At 44.4% G+C, this 22,504-nt stretch overlaps 1 protein-coding gene across 2 annotated transcripts in view; it reads right to left on the reverse strand.

Annotated features, from left to right (window-relative positions):
• YPEL2 (yippee like 2) overlaps window positions 1-22,504 on the reverse strand; it is a 78,766-nt gene that overhangs the window by 14,808 nt on the left and 41,454 nt on the right. For both annotated transcript variants that reach the window (XM_061470570.1, XM_061470569.1), the window contains exon 2: window positions 9,917-10,229. In XM_061470570.1, coding sequence (XP_061326554.1) covers window positions 9,917-10,033 — 117 coding nt within the window. In that variant the 5' untranslated portion in view covers window positions 10,034-10,229. The remainder of the gene's footprint in view (window positions 1-9,916; window positions 10,230-22,504) is intronic.

Raw genomic sequence — 22,504 nt, forward strand, 5'->3', positions numbered from 1 at the left:
TCTGGTACCTCATGCCAGCCTCCCCACCCCCTTTCCTTAAGATACTCAGCTTTGCTCAAAATTCAGGGAAATTTAAGTAATAATTGATTTTTATTTCTTTAATTTTTTAATAAGGACTTTGTTTTCAGTGAGATTCTCTCATCTTTACAGGTTTCTAGGGCTGAAACTAACAAAAATCAGCACAGTTGACAAAACTTCAAAAAAATGCCAAAGAAGAGGTGTCATGAACCACTAAGGACATCCAACGCACACTCTGTCATATCGATGCTGCTCAGGAAGACAGAACACAAGCAGGACTGTAGAGAAGCCCAATCCCATCAGAAGCAATCCATGGAACACCGCTCTGTACTGTTCATTGAAGCGGTTCTCCAACACACATCAGCACAACACGAAGGTGACACTGATGCTCCGATGGGGCTGTGTTGCTCCCAGGCAGACAGGCTCTACAATCTGATTTAAATGGGTCAGGATCCAGGAGCAAATTCCCAGTTATTAATTCATGTGGCAGTATGACTGTCCATTGTCACCAGAGGAGAGAGCAAGAGATTTTGTTCAAAGAGAAATTTTATATCCCAACTGCAGAAGAGAGATCTCTTCTGAGGCCTTGCAATTAATGAGGATCAGTATTTTGGAAACACAGACTGGCCAAAATTGAGGGGTTTGATTTTCCCCAAGTGCACAGATTTCTAACACAACTTACCATGCGGCTAAGCTAAAGCCTGAGCCAAGCTCTATAAAGCATGTCAAAATTCAGAAAGTTGCTGCAAACTGCTCTGTCCTCTTCCCTCCCTCCAGACCTTGGCTCAGTTCAACACAATGCTCTTAAGTCTCATCATGTTATCGTGAGCCCTGCACTGTTCAGCCTCCTTATTAAAACACTGAGCTCCTGGATTCTGCTCTTACTTTTGTGTTTCCAGCCCCCAGACTTCAAAGCAAAGTTTCAAAATGTGAATGTTAAAGGCACAAACAACTGAAGGCAAATAAGAAATACAGCAAATTTATTACTTCTATAAAACTTCCCAATATCTGGGGGTTGCCATTGTGATTTTGATGGTCTCTAGCTGCTGCTGTTCCACTTCAAAACTTGACTTCAGGATGAAAAAGGATGCAAATACTGGGGAAAACAAAGCAGATGTAGTATTTACTTCTAAAAGCAATTACTCTTGACTTATTTACGGGCACATAAAACCAGAGCAGCTTCAGGAAAGAGATCCCTCTCTTCTCCGCAGCCCAAGCAGGAGGATAGATGTGTGTGACTAAGAGCCATGGAGCCCAGGAGAGCAGGGAGCACGGGCTCTGCATCAGGGAGCAACTGCTCCCTTCCTCTGCTATTCAGTTTCCTACTGCCAAAGGAAAATCCATTCCTGAAGTAACACAGCACTGGGCAGAGCAGGCGCAGAAGAGCAGCACAGCTTCTGTGAGTGTGGATGGCTGCCTCATGCCCCCACTTCAGATCCAGAATTCAAGATCTACCAGAGGCAATTTAGCATCAAGTTCTTTGACCAGGTCATCATATTCTTGTGGGGTGTACGCTACCATTGCCACCGGAGCACCTATGGAATTTCTGCCCCATTTTTGAGCATTGCTGTCTTCCTGTAGGTTGATGCCAGCTCAAAGCTTCCAACAGTCATTTTAAACAGGAGAGGAAGCAGGAAGGGTAAAGCCCTTTCTTTCCATATTAATTGTTGCTACTACATGGGTTTTAGAGATAACACAAACCAGAACTGGGGTGGAAGATGGAAACTGCTAATGCAACAAGTTATTTCATTTGCAGCACAACAGTGACTATCAGTAGAACACTGTATTCCATTAATACAGCTGCTAAGCTCACAATAGCACCAATGGTGACAGTAAGAGCAGACTCGCTTTTCAGCAACAGCAGATCTGTCCAGGGCAGCAGCCGTGGACAAGAACCACTGCAGTGAGATGAAGCCACCATAAGCACACCTTACCACTGAGAAGGTTCATCAAAAGTTATCCTTTGTTGTTGAATTCTGAATGCTTGTCTCTACTATGAAACAAGCACTGTGGTACTGAAATTTGTTTTATCACTGTGGATGTGTCCTCTATGGAAGTCAAACAAAAATGTGTGTGCCAGAGGACAGGTCCCCAGACACTGAGGTCTCCTGGCCGCATCAGGGTGCAGGGCATGCCCATCCTCCTATAGATCTGACACATGTTCACACATGTGCCCATACCTTCATTTCCCACCAGCCTCCCTCTCGGAACTGAGCTGGAATCGAGACACTTTACAAGCAGCTAAGCTAAATCTGATTGTAACTCATTCTTTCCATGACAGTCACTGCTGAGAGATCACAGGATATCTTCAAATTCCAGGTTAAGACAGTCTCAGTTTCTAGATTTGTTATTGCTACTTATTCTAACAGTTGATTTCTATGCAAAACCACTGTGTATTTTAAGAGAGGAGACTCTGGGTGGAGTTTGCTCGTGCACTCAAGCTTCACTCCTTGGCCATTTCAGTTCTGCTGGAGGAGAAAAACTGTCGGGCCAAACACCTCCAACAGACAATGCTGAGGCCCCACTCCAGGAGGTGCCAGTGTCTCAGAGAGATCTGCTTCTTGCTGGCAGACTTCATCAGCTACCCTAAAACAGATATGAAGCCCTCTGACAGCATTTTCTGATACTATAAAATGAGACTGCAATAGAAATTATCACAAGGAACTCCTCCTGAGAAGCCAGTCTTCTTCCCAAGAGGCAGGAGATGAAAGTCCCCCCAGAGTGGCCCCTGTGCTCGTGTGACTGAATTACACATTAAACCAGAGGTCTCAGCTCGAGACTCTTGTCTGTGTTTTTTCCTGGGCTTGTTCTTCAAGCTGTAAATCAGATTAAAAGCACACACCTGCATGAGAAGTGCATAGGGCAGCTCACCCTATCAGCAAGCCCCCAACCCTGCTGGCATTTCCTCCTCTTCCAACTGCAAGGACCAGCAACTGACACAGCAAACCTAGGAAGTCTCAAACCTAATCAACTCCATGCTCCAGTTGCTCAGGATTTGCAGCAGTTGCAGCAACCCCCCTGATGATTCACTGTCCTTCATCCCTGGCAGTTCCCTGGATAATAAATAGGAACAATATTTTATTTATGCCCAGGTCATCAATTCTAAGGCAGAGGAAGCAGCAGATGAAAGGAGAGTTACTTCCATGAGGCGAGTGATGGATTAGAAAAATCCATTTTTAGCCTCTCCCTCGTCCTTGACAGGGATTTCTAAACTGTTTTGAATTATTTACCTTTTTCCTTTTTGTTTGTTTTTTTTCCCCTGGACTGAATTAAGTGTTTTAAAATCACATAGCAATTAATTGCTGTATAAACACAATTACACAAGGAGGTACAAATTACCACGGGCTCATTCTGCTAAAAACAGCCACATCCTGACTAAATAAAAGGCCTGATCCTGACTGTCTTCAGAGCCCATTACAGGCAGTAGGCACTGAGGCACCGCAGTGACTTGTAGGGTAAGGCCCAGAGGAAGCAATTACACAGGACAGAAAGATCTAATTTAAGTAGCCGTACTATGGAATAGGTACTACAAATACTTGTTACACAGCTCAGATTTCATATCCTGGCTTTTTCCTGTAAAAGGGCATTGTTGATTGTTTATTCCCTCTCAAATAGAGGCTGCTCAGAGTTGATGAGAGGTACTCAAATGACAGCCTTTGAGATCCACTCCCCTCCTCCCTGCTGCAACACAGGCCAGAGACAGCAAGGCCAGCAAGCACCACTCTACTTAGTAGAGGTCCTGGGGATGAATGTGATTCCAAGAGTTCATCTCTACCTAATCAGTGCTCAATCTCCTGGTCAAAACACTGAAGGAAAAGGCTACCATTTAGCAACTTAGATGAGTCATTGTTCTGAGAACTGAAATTGTCTCAATCTCCATTTAACTCTAAACTTCATGGATGCCAGGAACTACATGCTACCTTACCTCAAGTTCACAGCAGTTGAAGGGGAAGCTAAAACAACTCTAATGACTCCTCATGGAACTTGCTTTGCTGTTTAGCACTTACAGCTTGAACCCTAGCAATACCTGCAATTAAGAGCAAGCTCTGAATTACATCCAAAAGTGACAATTCATTAGGGAACAAGAGCTGAAAAGCAGGATCCAAAAGCTGGACAGCTTTCATAATGTGCATAAAATTGATAATGCAAAAAGAGCTAACAGCAAGTAAATGAACAGAAAGCTTACTGTGCAGTGCTGAGCCAGTCAGACTAATACAATCATGACATCTGTACACTGCAAAGATGTTACTGCTGAGCCTGAGGCTGGAAGAATGAGACCAGCCCCATTTCCATTCCTCAGAAGATGTCAAAACATAGAGGATGTATAATTTTTGCGGTTCTCTTCTACAGAACTGGAAAAAATAACATTGCACCATGCCAAAGTTGAGGCTGTTTAGCCTATGAAAAAAGTGAACAATCAAAGTGACCTCGGTTACTGTATACCACAACCTTTTATAGGGAGAAATAGTAGGTACTACAGATCCATTTCATTAACAAAAGAAAGAAAATAATGGCCAATGACGGGAAGCAGAAGCCAGACAAACCTAAATTCAGTCTCCAATTTTTAATAGTAAGGATGATTAACCACTGGAAAAAATGACCAAAGGGAGCAGTGAATTTTCCCTCCTGAAGTCTTCAAATCAAGACTAAATGCTCTTTCTGAAAAACATGTTGCAATCATAACGAAATCCACTGGCCCGTGCTCTAGAGGCGGTCAGATGGGATGATGTGATAACTCCTTCTGGCCTTAAGAGGTCATTACCATGAAGCTGGGAACTTAAATTAAAGCTGGGAAGAAACAAGATCTACTTTTAAAGCAAGAAGAAATCTTATTGTAATGAAAAGTAGTAACTTTACCCATGAAAAGGGAATACTCACCTCACCCCACACACAGCTTTTGCCTATGGTGGAAATGCAGGGTTACACCTGACTAGTCTTGGACACTGATTTCTTTTTCAATCAGATTAAAGTTTTGAAACAACCACATCACAATTTTAGGATTACTGTTTTAGCTTATTTGCTAGCTGGGGGAGCATGCACACAACTTCATGTCTTCAAAGCAAACTGACATACAAATACCAACTGGTTCATGAAGTAAAGCACTAAGAAAATAACACACTATCTTGCCCATGTACTCAGAAAAAAAACAAGGACACCACCCCCAGAAAAAAAAACACCACCCCAACAACTGCTGCTTCCTTCACCTATGGTGTATCAAGTACTTTAAAGTAGCTGAATTCATCCACAACTTCTCTGAAAGCCAGCACCAAAGTTTAAAACCCTTTTAGGATCCCCAGCTTGCAACATGGAGCAAAGTTTGATGCTTTCAGCATACCATAAAGCTCACCAAGAGCCTGTTGAACCAACAAGCTCAGGCTCCAGCACTCTGTGACCTAGCTGCTTCCCTGGCTAGCAATGACTGGGAGCAAGGTTTGCTTATAAACCTTGCAGCTCCTACCTGAGAAGACAGAGAAGGGAGCTTCTAAGTGTTCCCTAGCTAACAATCCAACCCCGACTGAGCAAGTCAGGCACACACCAGTTATGTAGTTTTTCTAAATTCTCTGTGCTGGAGGAGCTGCAGCCTTTTGTGCTGAAGAATTTCATATTCATGTTCAGCAAGGGTCCCATGCAGACATCAAAGGAAAACATTAAATTCCCTCAGCAAGCCTTAGGCTAACTTCAGAGGATACATCACTGCATAATGTTGAGCAGTTGGATCACAGTAATTCATGAAAAAAAGAAACTGCAGGACGCCCACAAGACGTTCTCTACATACTTCCATAGTCAGGGACATTTCTGCTAAATTACTGTTCCCATGGCAAAAAAAGTCAGCAACCAAGACACTACCATAGCTGTGCTTGGCCTGTATCTTTCCGCTCTTGTTCCCATCCTTTTCTACTGGCCACTAAGTACATATGAATTCAAACAGAAAAGGCTGACAGAGTTTGAAGAACACAGAGTAGGTAGAACCCAGCACCACATCTGCCACTTTGAGAAAGAGAAAAGATGCTATTTACACTGTTAAACATCTATTACGTTAGCTGTTCCCCCAGGCCCCAGTAGAGGCACATTTCTCAGGAAAAGCCCCTCTGTCTTCTTCCTGGAGAGGTTTTGCCGCCATTGAGTATTGAAAATATGTTCTAAAAACCATGGGATGCTGTGCCTGGGAAGGATAAATGTAGAAACAAGTACCTTTCACTCATTTTTTTGGCAATCGGAACACATTGAAATGTGCTTTTAAACTACAGTTGCCTGGCATTGTATTTTGGTTTTTACAGTAAAGCCAAAGAGGATTAGGACACACTGTACCAATTCATAAGAGCAGACAGTACCTACTCCAGAGCTTCACCTTCCAAGCACACTGGACGAAACGGGAGCATTTCAATTGTACAGGTGGGGAAAGGAAGAACAAAGACATCAAGTCCCACAGGAATGTGTTGCAGGGTAAGGTTGAGATCCCAGTATCTCAGTCCACTTTAGGCTTTGGAAAAAGGAATGAAACAAGAGTGTGTGCTAAATTTGGCACAGATTTTTAAATGATGCATTGCTACAAGGGAACAAGAACCTCAACTTATGCTAACCCAGACACCAAAGGAACATATAAAGGAAAACTAGTTACTCACGCCACCCAATTTATCTGATCAACTTATATTTCCTAAGTCAGTAAGACCTTCCTTGGCCAGACAATCCAACAACATCTTGGTAACTGGCTTCTTGTAACAGCTTTGGATTTTCTTAAAAGCCTCAGCATTGATTATTTGCTTTAAATAGCAATGGCTTATTGAGAAACCTTCTACCCATTTTAATGCAAAAGGTTTTCCTGAAGTAGAAAAGAAAGCAAAAAACTGCCCTGCAAAGGCGTATTTGTCCAAGAGTTTCAGGTACCCGGTCCTAGCAAAATGCTTTGAAGTCAGAGTAAGTTAACACAGGTGCTGAAGGACTAAGAGGGAAAATTTGGAGATGAAAAGTATGGACAGACACAGAGTAATACTGGGATCGAGCTCCAGCTTGCGTTTCAGCCAACAGCATGAGCCAGTGCTGCAACTTGGATGTATCCAAAGGAGCTAGAAGCTCATGGCATGCAAAGCAGCACAGCATTCATGCGGTCTCTGCACAACTTGGGGCAAAAGGAATAGAGGAATTAACTTCATCAAGCCAAATCACCAACACCCTGCTGTTACATAAAAGCCTGTTTTCTGGAAAACGTTTCCAAAGATGGTGTCATTTGGGCTGTTTTGATTAAAGTGACACAGTCATGTTCAAGATGAGATACACTGCAGACTGAGAAACACTGGTTTGACAAAATCTCCCACTCCCTTTCTAGTCCTTATGGTGCTTGTTTCTTCCTTCCGTTTGCCACATTTTTATATGGAAAGCAAGCGTGGCAATTGCACTGCTGAGTTCTCAGATGCTAATGTATAAGGCTGTGATGAAAGAACTGCAGAAGGCCTCAGGGAGATGTTTAAAACCTAACTCAAACAGATAAAAAGATGACTGTTTAAGTTTGCCTGGGAAAGTTTCTACACATATTGGAAACCCCTTGAGGCAGGGACTGCCCTTCTGTTCAGTTTAATAGCCAGCTGTACGAATTATGATTGCACAATTACTTTCATAAGGTTTTCAATTATACAAAGAATGTATCTTATTAAGGTTTACAACTATGAGAAATAAAACCTAAAACCCCAAACCCTTTGCATTCAAGTTGCATGACCCTCTAGTGCTCCACTAGCAAGCACTGTAGCACACTGTAGTTAATACTTTCCATGATTCAGTACAGAGCCTCACATTGTGCTTTCATACCTTCCCTTCCGTGGCCATACTTTAGCAGTCAGCATTTTTGGGTAGTTTGTGCATGCCTCAATGGCTAGAAGCTCAAATTCCAAGCTGTCTGCAGCAATGGCATTACCCTGCTGGAAGCTCCTTAGCTGCAAAACTGGCTACATTGCACAGTGGACCAGAAGGAGTACAGACACGGAACAAGGAGGGGAAGGAAACATCAAAGATGAAACCACTGGGCATGCACAGCCTTGTGTTTTCCATGGCTGGGAACCCAGATATGTCAAAATAAAGCAGAGCACAAACTCTAATGTACCATAAAACCAGTAAGTAAAACAAGCCACCTTCTTTGTCCAGTACAGCATCTTCTGTGTTCCAACACAGAATCCAGCTGGTAACAACCTTCCAAAGGAAAGGCAGGGAAGTGAGTACCTCATTGTACAAATAGCTCAGTTGAGCACAGGAGCCTGAAGTCACACAGCTGATCCAAGAGGTCAAATGTATTTCATATCCAGACCTGGGCACAGACTGCTGTTGACATTTACATTTCAAAACTTCTTTCTGTTGAGGAAATGTACAACCTTCTGCTCTTTAAAAGCCTGAGGCTTTGTGGTCCTCAAGGACAGTCCTGCTCAGAACCACTGCAGCTGTACCAGAACAAGAGGAGCCCCCATGAGTCCCAGAATGACTCAGAGGTGATGGCCCAATAGGAAGCCTGTCTATCCAGAAACTGCAAAACCCAAAATAGTAGCAGACTGCAATCAGCATTATTCATATCAGAATACTCAAAATCAATTGTCTGGCACAAGAGACATCATCACAGAGGTATGCATCAACCTGGCCCATGCAACAACCAAGAGAAAAAGGAAGGAGAAAGCTTCTAATGGAAGAAGACGGGTCTGAGGACCCAACTCAGAGGTCCAAAGGGACCTCCACAGCCGTTAAGGTTTTGACCCCATAAATACAAATGCCACTGGCGCAAGGTGATATGTTCTCGGATCTTCTTTGCAAACAGGAATACAGGAAGCACTACACACTTTCTAACGGGCAAAGCACCTCTGTCCCTTGTGATCCCAGCCTTCCTCTTAAGGCTGCTCCAAGAAGCTAAACCGGTTTAAGCTGCACACGCACGCAGCTCACAGAGCTATTTCCTCTCATCTCAGCTAATAAATCTTATGGCGTGTGTGTTTTTTCTGAACACAAATTTTATAAGCTGAATAAACTCTATGGAACAGTTGATTGCCAAGGCAGTCAAAACCCAGAAACCTGATGCCTGACCACAGGCTGGCACTGCAGGCTCCAATGGACACTCCAAGAATGTTTAGTTTTCACACTTCAGAAAGAGATCCTCTTACTGGCCTGCTCCCTCTGCATCAAAGGCCCCTGACTTTCTGGCTCTGAAAGCTTTTAATGTAGCTTATTCTAGAGACCTTTGCCTTTGTGATCAGCAAATCAGATGACAGGACAGAATCCTTCCACCGTCCCCTGCTCAGAGCACATCCTACAATCCATCCCTTGCTTCTTCACCGCAAAGTGTCTTGGTAGCAGACTGGCAAAAAAATGAGGGTTTGAGCAGCCACTCATGAGGCTTCAGAAATCCATCTTACATTTCAGTACAAGCATCAGAGAACTTCTCCTTAAGTAGGGGCTTTAGTGTTGTTTAGTATAGTTCAGAGGTTAGCAGGGAAAACATCCCCACACACTTCACCTCCAAATCATGATCATGCAACAACCCTTTGGCTATGCTGACAAGTACGTATGTGAACAAGAAAAGTCGGGAAAGTAATTTACACAGTCGTAGCCATCAGTTAGTGCAGTTTTACAGCTAGAAATGAGAGGAAGGAGGCAGTATCATGAGCAGAGACAGACCACCTGTAAGCACTCCAGAGGCCTGAATTTTGAATCCTGTTCCTACAGCTATTTTCAAGAACACTTGAAACAAAAACAGCAGCTCACAAATAGATCCTTTAGGCTGAGAGCCCACTTTCCAAGCAAAAACTGCAGTACCAGTTAAGACCAAGCACTTCCAGAGCAAGTGACCCACAGTGTGAGCAAACGCATCCTTCCGCTCCCTGGGGAGGAGGCATCCACCCAGCATCTGCAGGTGAGGTCATGCACATACCTTGGAAATGAGCTCATCGTGGTTGGCAAGATGAGCCCTGCAGTGAATGCAGCTATAGGTCCTGTGGCACGAAGGCAGATATGCCTGGAAAGTCTTGGACCTTGTCATCTTCACCATTGGAGCCACTGAGCGCTGTGTGAACTCTGGGGTGGCCCAGGAGGCACTCCCGCAGGACGGGTCGCACGGGAAACACCGGAAGACACAGGTAAAGGCCGTGGTTTGGCAGGTGATGGGTGTGGGGCAGGCTCCACACGCTGGTGACCGCTTCAGAGGAAGAGATTTGGGCAGAGGGAATGGGGGACTTCACACAGACCTGCGTGCAAAAAGAGAACAGAGACGGAACACTCAGCTCACAAAGGCGGCAATGATCTCACCCGCAGGACGATCTAGGATTAGACTGAGAGCAGGGAAGAATAGGAGCAGCCAGGAGACAGGCGTGATTGTCTGCAGATTAGATAAAGGCAGGCAGACTTTTATTCACAGCTCAGCCACTGACTTGCTGACTGTCCTCACATCTTCCTGCCTCTGTTATCTACCATCTTCCTATCACTCCAATGCTCACAACCTCTATTCATTCTTTCAATACTGAATGGATTTGGAAATGACTAGAAAGGCACAAAGATGCCAAGAAGATGATTTTCATCAAGCCTAGTCCCCCAGACAACTCTGGGGAACTGCACATCTCAAGGTCTCACTCTGCACCACCCCTTGGAGAAGATGGGCTCTGTTAGCTAGCTAGATGGAAAGTCAGGATCCTGCCAGCTGCTGTCCTGTCAACTCTCTAATGTGACACCCCAGAAGCCCACGAAAAGCTGGAGCTGGACATGGGTTTCCTCAGCCACCAGGAAAAGTACATAAGTCACCAAACCAGTTCTTCTCTCCATTCTGCCCTAGTTTCCACATGGGAAATGAAGGAATACTTCATTACACTCTCCTCTGTAACTCCCTGCAAGTTCTGAATGTAGAAGCTACTCTATAAGAACTGCGCTCCAGTTTTGCTCTTTACTCAGAATACTTGACAGCAGTCAAAGCAAGGAGAAGCCTTTGATGACTGTTCTTGATAGCAAGAGACAGTGAAAAATCCTATTCAGGATGGAAACACCTATTTCACAATCTGACATCATCTCACAGAGCCTGCAAGGCAGTTCAAGTCTGGGTCTCTTTGGCAGAAATTAGTTTTTCAGATCCCACATCTATAAGCCTTACCATCTACAAATGTTCCTTTTGAGGACAGAAGCAGCATAAAGGATAAAGGAGGCAGCCCTCCTCCCTCCCCAACCCATGGCGTGTATGCATGCTCTAGAAATTAATCATGAACTCTGGCTGCTCCTCCCATGAGGATCTTCCCTTCCATAAAACCCTGCTCAGTCCCTCAGTCTGCACTTTGTGTATCAAATACTTGAATACCACCAACACCCCCCCCACACCCCCCCCCCGAAATAAGAAAACCAAGACATAAAACCTCCACACCTGACCTGCAATGGAAATTCCTGAACTGAACAAAACAGCAAAGTACAAGAGCTTAACAGCTGGTCTCTATGGTGGGACGAGTACCATGCCTGAAGCACAGCTGATAATCTTCCAGGTTAGAATAAAGCCAGCCCAGCTCACTGTGCTGCTAAAACAGCCCCCTGGCATTTGTGTGCTAAGCAGGTTCTGCTGCTGCCCAGTAGGACGCACCCTCCTAGGAAAAGCATCAGCCACACTCCTGGCTCAAGATACGCTGCAGAGAAGGGCTGGACTGGAACTACCCTAAGCAAATACACCTCTCTGCCTTGCTAAAAAGGAAGCTGTCAAAGCAGCTCAACAGAAATCAGAAAGGCAATCAGGCAACTGAAGGCAGGGCCCAGGAAAATTCTTGTAGAATTCATAAGCATCCCATTTAGGCAATCTCATGACTAGTGTTAGCACTAGTTACAAGTATCGAGCCGTGACAGAACTGTCCAAGTCATACTTGAAAACAACAGAATTCAGACGGTGAATCCACTACTGGTCTTTGCTGGAAAGCCTCATGTGTGACCACCATGAGACAGTGAGATCTGCAAAAACCCCTCATCACTTACATACCAAAGTGCCATTTATAGAACCCTGTCTTCAACACTTCTGCTCTTAAGTTGTCTTGTCATTGTTGAAAAGGAAGATTCAAGGTATCCAAGTTGCTTCAGTGTTTCTGAAAGCATCACCCACTGAACCTGCTGCCAGCTGGACAACCCTCGAAAGCCAGGCTGTCATCTGCAAGCTTTCTAGCAACCAGTTCCTACCAGCACTATACTGGAGGGTTGTCATCGGCCCACACAGGCATCATTTGGAGCAGTCAGCTTCACTGTATTATGACCATGCACAGTGCTCAACAGGAGGTAGACACCAGTAAAACAACAGGACATCCATTTTTCCCTTTCTCTGTAATATTTTTCTTCTGTTTTCCAGAAGGCAGCTCCCTTACAGTCAAATGGGAAAAAGAGTCTTACTCATCCAGCCAACTGCTGATAAAGCATATTTATCATGATCAAAATAGTCAGCTCTTACATAGTGCTTTTCATCCTTAAAGCTCTTTGCAAACACTAACTAATCAGATTAACCTTTTCCAATTCCAGTTACAGTGAGAGCTTTGGAAGACCCATCCTGATGCAGAAGGGCTCACTTCCCAGCTGGTAAGGAACTAAACCTCCTCTTGTTCAGTCAAAAGAGGTCTTTCCTGCAATTTATCTGGTACACCCATAGCTATGCATTCTGCCTGCGCATGGAGAGGTACATAACTGCACCTCTAGATTTCAACATGTCTTTCTTTAATCAGAGAAGTAAGAGAAATAGCTTTCACCTCTACCCTGCCCCAGTTCTCCACGTGCACCATGATTTTGTCAAATATGATTTAGTTTTGTGTGAGACAGGAATGAGGAGAGGAGCACTTTAAGGACTGAAGCCTAGTTTGCAACTGGGCAGAAGCAAGATGCAAACCACAGCAGCATCCTTCCTTATTTTCTGCTGACTAGATATGAGTAAAAGCAACGCATCCCAGACTTCCTGAACTAACCAAGTGCTAACCTTCAGAGTCAGAAGACAACAGAACCATCCCCCAACTTCAAGCCCCCGATTCAGCAGCATGCACTGTATCCCAGCTGTAACAGATCTCAGAACCTGAAATTTGAGAGACATGCGCCTTGTCCTCCAAGTGCACAGAAGCAAGAGACTAAGTGTGCCCTTTCAGCAGCTAAACGCAATTGGATTCCAAGGCAAAGAACCAAGCCCTGTCTGAAAGAAACAGATTACATTGGACAGACCATCTGGAGGAAAGAAAGGACTGGCAATCACTTTACCCAATTTCTGTTTAAACAGACTGTTTAACCCTTATATTTCATTGATTTGTAATGGTGCAATCTCCTCCCTCTCTTCCTCAGCACAGATAGGTAAATACACCAACCACCAGTTTTACCATTTCTCTCCTATGCTGTAATGCCAAACCATTTCTCTTCCGATCAGCTGCCTAATAACCACAGCACAACAGCTGGAGAAAGCAGTCCACAGGCACCCTCAAAGCCAAATTATACTCAACAAATTACACCCAACCAGAACAATATAACAGCAATCCCTTCATCTGTTGTTTGCTGACCCCTCTGTCCAGGCCTCCGAAGCATCAGTGCTCTAGAAGGACGAGTAAACAGGAAATCCTATCACTGCATTTATCTAACACAGAAACAAACGCACGCACAAATTATGTGCTGCATGCAGCTTTCTGCAAAAGCACTTCATGAGCATCCATTTATTTGACCTTGTAACACATTTAATGTCAGCAAAGAAATCTGACCTTTCAGAAGTGGACAAGAAAAACAGTCAAGTGGGACAATATCAGAGCACAGATTAAGATCCACTGCAACTCCTTTTCTCAGTCCTGTGCTGAGAAGAAAAACCAAATTGGTTAAGGCAAGGGAGAGAATAAAGATTTGTGAGCTAAGATCTTGGAAGAAACTGCTTTGGAAAAACCCTTCAGATAAGCTCATTTGGTGGCTGTATTTTATAAAGGCACTACCTTCGCACACCGTTAAGCCCAACAGTTGATCTGTGTGCTATCTACCAAGATCTCTGTCCTCATTTTAGCAAGGGAGAGGAGGGAAAACCAATGGGAAATGCATTCTTACATCCTATGAGCACAGCTAGAAGCTTGTAAGGACCCATTTCTGTCTCGAGTATCATCTCAAAATGTATTAAATGGGACCCATGACTCTTGGCAATGCAAAACCCAATCTCCTGCCCCTTTTTTTTCTTCTGTCCCAGTGGCAAACACCTTTGAATTAAAATCTATGTAACAGCTAGCTGTGCATTCATTCTACTGCAGAACAAAGGCATGCAGATGATTTTGGGCTGTGCCTCTGGTTTTTCAGAACCAGTTACTGTTCATCAGCCTCACTGACAGTGGGCATTAAGTGGAATCATTCCATTCACTTAAAAACAGAAAAATGCTTTGATTACTTTCTCATCATGCTCAATACTATTAGAGATGAGTACCTGTCACCAGCAACATAATCCAGTATTTTTCTTCCATCTTTCTTCAAGAGAAATTTATCTCTGGGATGGACACGCTCAAGTTGATGGAACAGAAACCTGTGTTTAGCTACGAATTAGCTCACAAGAAGCCAGAAAACTGGTTTAGACAAAAGGAAAAAAATCTAGGGAAAAGATCAACGTCATTTATTGGTGATCAACATCATGGTCATTGGTGAGAGAATCAGCTGAATGCATGCTTGCAATGACCGTGTGTGTTAGGGCAGCCCTGCTTAATCCTGCTAAGTTTTAAGCAGATGCCAGCACCACGGAGGAAAAACCACGCACACATTTTGCTATTCAGACAATTTTTTGGTTCAGTATCAACCTCCACCTGTCCAACAGCCACTTTTCACATGAAGCTGTTAGCAATTCAGGAAACAAAAAAGGAGAAATGCTAAGTCTGTGCCAAACACTTGCTAGACAAGGCTACTGCTTGTACAAGTCCATATGCCACAATGGCAGAGAACAAAACCGATCCCACACAAGTCCCATTTTGCATAAACCCCATGTGCAATGCAGCTCAGATGCAAATGTTCCCATTCATTCCAGCAGGGCAAACAACAGGTTTGTTGGGTCTGAGGGTTTGTTTTATGGATTATTTGATTTTTAAGATAAACTACAGTCCATTAAATACTTACCAGAACATTGCAAATGCTATAGAAAGCTGCCTACAGTAGCTCTGAAAAAAATCCATCTATTTGGAAACCCAACCTTTCTTCTTTGGCATCTCTTCTCATTAATATGGAAGAGCTGAGAGATATGCTGAGTGCAATGAAAGCACAAGAGGAATTGGAGAGTTTTCTGTTTTTACAGGGTCAAAAACTGTAGCAGCCTGCACTGCTCCAGGGTCTGAGCATGATTCTAAGAAAATGCTTGAGGTAAGCACATTTACCAGGGTTTTCTTGACATAGAAACTGCCTTAATGTTGCATAATGCACTGCAGTTTTCAAAGAGGAATGCTAGTCTTTAAGGTGACACACTGAAATTGGGAATCTGGGTTTAATGTCAGAAAGTTGTGTGTGGAACCCTCAGAGACACCCAGCACAGCTAAGGAGCTTTCATACTCTGATGGTGGAGGACTGCAACAAAATCTCTTGGTTTGGGGCAGTTCTGGAGATCCTCACTATCACACAGGATTGTAACAGCTTTGAAAAAGACAAAGCCAGACCATTTGAATACAGAAGGGTAGGATGTACCTCATGAAAGGCCCTGTAGGAAAGGAGAACCACTCTGAATTTAAACACAGAACACAAGGGAAGGCCAAGAAAGGAGTTTAAATAACATACGGGTGTACACAATGTACTTTTACTCCCTGCAGTATCAAGTGTCTGAAATGCACCAACTTGAAACACTTGATGACGCTGCACGCAGCTAAGCGGTACTAGCACAGCTACCAAAAGTCATTACTGACACATGAACCCCAAGTGTCCTTCTCTATCGCCTGCACTCCTTCAGTTCTTTCTCCAGACCTTGCAAGACCCTGGAGACAGGAAAATAACAGGAGAAATGGTGGAAGATGGCCAGCAGGAATCCTCTGCATTTACCTTTATCAGATACTATTATTTGTGTTGCAGTGGTGTCTGTGTATGGAGCAGGATCCTCACTTAGAGAATTCAACCAGAAATACATGTAATCCCTTTGTTCCTCTGGGTGTCTCCTAGCAAGCTGCTTTGTTTCTGCGAGCCCTAGTTCTCTCTTCTCCACACTAAGACAGCACTCTTAATCACTAGGAAGCACTTTATGATTCTGGGAAAAGGAGACGGATAGATGGATGGATGGACGGATGGATGCAAAAAGGTGTTCAAACACCTACTGATGGCAAACAGTGCTGCAGACAATTGCCAGGTAACCACCAGAGGGCATCAAAAAGAGATGAAGCAAGAAGCAATTAACGACTACCTGGCCGTGGTGAATCAGGGACAGGCAGGACGCCAACCATGCTGCACCTGCCGTGCTCCACATACCAGCACAGCCCGTCAGCACACACGTCAGAGGTATTGCTCTGCTGAAGAGCTATCAGTATTAAACCTCCCGAAAGTGTCAGAGCAATTATATTAATTGCAGTTTAAAGGTTGGGGTTTCGGGGTGGTTGGTTTGGGGTTTTTTTCCTTTTGTACAAGCTGGCAGCATGTCAGTCTGTGGGCTGTCACAGCTCTCCTCATCAAGAAACAGACTCCACACCCCTCTACAACCAGCTTCCTGGTCTCTTGCTGATGGAGAGGCTTTCTATGAAGGTGACGTGGAAGGTGCATTGAGTTGAAACTTCACAGGAACAAACAGCAAACCTTTAACATTTTAAAACAGAATTTTGTCAGTCTGTCCTGCGTTGTCACTTTACAAACTATTAATCCATAACTTATTAAAAACAAAGAAATTTTTAAAAGTTTTTTTTTAATGTTCTTTACACAGTTCTGTTACCTTCTGCCAGTTTGGAGATTAAACCAAATTTAGCAGTTTCACCACAGCAGTGCATTTTCAGGTTCTCAAGTGCAACAGTGTGGTGAGAAGCAATTCCAGAGGACTCCTGCATTCAAACCAAAAGCTTTCCTGCACTGAACCACAGTGCACAACTGCCTGGAAAGTGAAGGAATAGCTTAAAGTATCTCAGCTTAGATGGTGCAGAGGTGCTTCTGTCCGGGCTGCAGACTACTGAGACCAGATGATCATGAGAATATTTACAGACCTAAGGCTGGATTCAGACCATTCAGTGTCAGAACTGCAAACTCATCTCTCCTCACTATTCAGAACAAGCACACTGCTCTAAACAATCCATTCGGACACACCACAGACACCACTGGGATGCAGGGAAGGGAAATTATTATGGACATTTTAATCAAATTCTTCCCCATACAATTTCATCTCAAAAGGCTCAGGACAGCTCAGACAGATGACATCTCACAAGGCTGGCTTCAAAATTTGTTAACTTTCCCGGGCCTGTCTACAAAATGACATGAACATGGACTGCAAGATTCAGCCTCTGCCAAGGAATGACTGACACCTCTGGCTGAATTCTCTTCCCACTTTCCTCCGAGTTGCCTGGCAGCAGTATCTTTGCAATGCAGAAGAGCCTGCACTGCTGATAACAAGCAGCACACAAGCATTAGAGCTACCAGCTGCCCACCTTTGCTTTGCAGGTACAATCCATCACAGCCAAATTTACTAACTAGTTACCAGAGATGCCAGCGTGTGTTACCAAATGCAGAAGGAAACATACATGCAGAAAAGCTTCACCGTTGGCCAGGACAAATTTGAAACAAGCCAGTACTTAATTTTGCTCCTACCAGCATATCCCACTTGTGGCACAAATAAACAAAAACTGCAAGCTGAACTAATTTAAAACATCAGTGACTTCATTTCCTCCTTTACAATTTGCAAAAACTCATGTCAGCATCTCCCACAACAGGGTAACAGTCCTTCACCCGCACTGGCCAAGTAAACATGATGCACCTGAGTGAGCTAACAGCAACGGTTCAAGCACACTAAGATGTAGCTTTTCAATTCATACCCATCCTCCTGCTGAAGACAGCTACACGTTCAATGGGATGATCACATTAGGAGCCACAGATCAAGGACATCACACTTTGCCAGCAAGACACATATAAAGTGTTCTACAAAGTGAAAGACCACCCTGCCTTGCTGTTGTAGTACCAACCTGAACTACAGACATCATGGAAAAGCTCTTCCCATCCAACTGACCAGTTACTGACAAAATGGAAACACTTCCCAACTTTTCTTCCTCATTTGTTTTAATTGTGGAACAATCTAGCTATCCAAATCATCTCTTATTCCATTTTTTTGTGCTCCTTATATTGCTCTGTTATCTTCCTTTTTGGCAAGTATAAGCATGACTAGGATTCAATTAATCTGGTCTGCTGGATGGATCATCTGTTTCCCTGATAAAGGCTGGGTACTCTCAGAGAACACAGAGAGAACATTTATCTACTGCGAGCATCCTTCCAATATCCTCAAAGTCATCTATAGCTGAAAGAAGGATCTGCCATAGCTGCCTGTCATAACTTACTATTTGCGAGCTTGCAAATGCTGCACGTTTTTATCTGCTCACAAAACCCATCTGCTCAGAGAGATCTTCCCAGGAGCATCTCTTAACTAGCCTTGCACTGCCCAGAGCACATCTGGCATGGGAGAGACAGTGGCTTTATTTTCTGTTCTGATATGTGTCTCTTTTCCAAGTAAAGCCAAGGGTAAGATGCTGGATTCTGATCGATCTCTGCCACTAACACTTTTTATGCAACAGTTACTATATTAACAAGGTACATACTTTCCATGGCAGTTCAGTCATCATCCTTCTAGCTTTCACTTAGCAACCCATATGTCAAGGGGGCAAAGTCAGGTGAAAATTTATAACTTGAATCTTCACATGACAGATACTTTATAACCGAATCTAGTTTAAGATGGTCAAGTCAGCTGCTGCCTTGCCAGTTATTAGTTCCTCTTGCATATCCTCACTACCGTGTTACTGCCAAGGTATGTGAGCTGACTCGCCTCTTGCAGTTCCGTGCCTACTGACGCATGCTTGAGCTGGGAGTTCCTGGGATTCTCATTAAGATCCCCCTCTCCAGTTAATTATTAACTCCATCTTTTTTTTTGTGATGCTGGACAATCTGTTTTTAATAACACACTATTCCAGCCATCCTTTAGCAATATTTCATCAGTGAAACTTCAATCTTCCACAGTTCTGCGGCTGAGCTATGTAATGCCTAGGTCATACCACGCCACACTTCTGGCCTCGGAATGAAGTCACTGCCAATGTGAAACAGGAGAAGTGAGAGTGCAGCTTTGACACCACTCTGCCTTCCATCTCTGTAGATCTAAATTTCTCTGAAGGGCAAATTCAAAGCATCCTCAGCTTTTGAAACTTTGCTTGACCTGGTTAGTTCTGTACAAGTCATGACAGCAGTAAAAAGGCAAAAAAACTGCATATTTTTCTAAGTCAGCAAAACATTACACCTTTTAACAGGCTAAACCAACACCTGAACAGGTGTAGAAGAACCCATCTCTAGTTGGATGTGTAAGCCTGCGCAGAGGCCGGAAGGCAGCTCTTACGGGTTGCATGCCCCTAACTTCCAATGACTCACACTGCCTGGCACTATCATTCGTTAAAGCAAGAGTGAAGCAGGGATAATAGCTATTTACTAAAAACAGAGGAGTGTGATTAGCTTTAATTGGCATTGTCAAGTGACTTGAGATTGTCAGGTACAAGATGTGGGCGAACTAAGTCTCATTAATTATGTTACTTCCTGCAGCCTTAAGTGGCTTGGCCAGTCCAGTGACGCTTCTGGAGACAAAGGTACTCCCGACATCCAACACATCCCGGATCAGCAGGTGAAAACACCCTCAGACAGTCCTGGCAGACATGGCTATCGAGTACAGGGTCACAAAGCCAGAACAGAACAATCAGCTTATAGCACAGCAACTACCTGCCCTGACAAACAAGGAACAAAAAGGCAAGTAAGCCACGGCAAAAAGCAGACTTGAAGAGAGAAGTGAATGACAAACTTTGATGAGGATGAAGAGCAGGGACTGATAAGGACAACAGGGAGTGTGATTAAGGCCCAGGACCCAGCACTCCTGAGCAGCAGCCCACCTGGAGCACTTCTCCCCAGGTAAGACAAACTATAAAGTGACTTTGTTTTGGGAAGAAGAGATCCAGATCTTCAGTCAGCATCACAGCACCAACAGACATGCTGATTTACCAGCTAAAGATCTGTCCTAAAGAACTAAAAAAACAACAAAACCCTTGAGTCAGAATAGTCCATCTCTTCTATGGAGTCACCCTGGCTTCTGGAAGGGAAAGGAAATCTGTCTTAGTTACTGTGATTAGATGTAGAAGACAAGACCTCTGAAGTAACAAACACAGAAAAAGAGGGAACATCCTGAAGGACCCCTGTCCTCAGGCCATACAGGCCTCTGTCAAGGAGATGAGAAAAGGAAACTTTGTATTTATGGTTTAAAGCAATAAATACACAGTGCTACATCATTCTGCCTCCAACATTACTGATCAGCTTCAAAGCAGCTAGAAGAACTGATGTTTCCCTTTCTCCATTCCAGATTCCACTTCGTGATCCCTCTTGCAGCCCACTGCTCTAGCATTTCACAGCTTAAGCTCAAGCAAGCAAAGGTCTGGCAGTTAATGACCAAAGCCCAGTGAAAGAAATACTTTACTGGTATTTCTTTAAGAGGCTTCCACGCACATGGTCAAAGGCAAGGCTGTGATGCAAGAATAAGAAATAATGGGTTTTTTACTCCTCTGCAATCCTTGCAATGCTCGTGTAGTACCACGCTAGATGAAGGAGCTCCCGCTTTATAAACTGCCAGCCAGGACCTACACCAGAGTGACCAGTTCCTTAATTAAATTCTCTCTCAGCAACAGGTATTCAATCCGTGAGTCAAGGAGCCTTTGAGGGAATGTGGATTTACAGGTAGTGACGCTGTCTTCTTCAATACAACCCTGGCTCAACTACCCACACCAAACAGCAAAGAAAGGAAATCACTTATTCAAATCTGTGGATCCAGAGGACACAGGGGAGCTCAATGCCCAGCACAGCTTTGCCAGTTATTCCATGAAAGACACACCTGCAAAGGAAGTTTGAAAAAACAAAACCCAAAAGGAAAAAAACAAACAAGCAGCCAGCATCTTTGTCAGATGAAAGCAATGTCTCTGCCCTCCCTACAGCATTTCCAGCTTCAGCTTCACAGCTTAAGGCTCATGTTAAAATGGTATTTCAGCAGGAAACAAGAACTAGAAATCCAGTGGGAAAAGGAGACCATTCTAATTCCCTATTCAAGCGCAGCCGTTAGACAGCACACAATGTTTACAAGAAACCAGAGGCGTGGATCCCAACGCGATGAGATCTTCAGATCAGTGGGAGTGCTCTGCAAGAATGAAGTCACAAAATACATCCTCTCCAGGCAGAATCCGCTCATGGACTGAAGTCGAGCTCTCTCAGTATCTGCTTGTTTACAACCACCTAACCCAGCAAAGGCCGCTCTGCACTACCCAGCAGAAGCTTTAAGTAACTGTAAATGCATCAGCAGAAAACGTTTGTTTGGAGCATGCAGCAGCCCTGAGGAAGGCCATATCAGGAAGGCAGGTGTACTGTCCTGGCCCTTGCTTAACTGCTGTCTGCAAGCTAAAAACATCAGCCGGATGGGCTTTCCTCTTCCTGTATTTTAAGACAGACAGCCGAAAAAAGTGGGGGCAAAGCGGGCAGGATTAAACTTCTTTTACTACACCATTAAAAGGACATTTTAAACTGGAACATTTCAAATTCTTTCGCCTTCAAAAATCAGCATTAAAATCTGAAGCTACGGACCCATAGCTCACTCCATGGCTGCCTCTGTCACCCCAAGCTTCTCTGCATAAAACCCAGAAGTTTCTATGGAGAAGCACAAGACAAAGGACCCTTGACATTTCACCTTGAGGCCCTGGACCTCAGCACAGCGCTCCACAAGGAGAAAGCTGCTGCACCCTTAACCAGAGGCTGCAGCAGAATTACCCCTGCTCCCTGACGGTGCCCGGTTCCAACGCACCACATGCAGAAAGTGCCTGCCTTTAACGTCAAGCACTGCGTAGGGCTGAGGATGCCCTCTCCACGGCTGACCCAGGTACTCTGTGATCTCTCCTTTGCCACACCAGGCATGATGTCACCCGGGTAGCTCAGCCTGCCGCTGGAAAAGGCCCGGTCTCCAGGGACTCCAGCAGCAGTGTTAGTAAAAATAAACGGAGCATGGCAGGGCGCTTGTCGCTGGTAGCAGCCCTTTGGGCCGTGCTGGAAGCAGCTCGGGAGGTGCCCCCAGAGCCCAGGTAAGATGCTGTGTCTCTCCCTGGAGTCACAAGCCTGAGCCTCACGCACAGATCTCACCTGGAGCTTCGGCCTTTTATTATGCGTTTACTTGCTACCGGGAAAGGGTTCATTAGGAACGACCATCCCTGCTGCTCCCCCTCTCACGGTTACCTGGCACGCCGGCCACCCCCAGCCCCACTCCCGCAGCTCCCTCCCGTTAATGCCTTTCCGGGACGAGCCAAAC

This window comes from Pezoporus flaviventris, unplaced genomic scaffold (assembly GCF_033815535.1).
Source record: "Pezoporus flaviventris isolate CSIRO_AGI_PZ_B2104156 unplaced genomic scaffold, CSIRO_AGI_Pfla_v1 ptg000063l, whole genome shotgun sequence".
Lineage (NCBI taxonomy): Eukaryota > Metazoa > Chordata > Aves > Psittaciformes > Psittacidae > Pezoporus > Pezoporus flaviventris.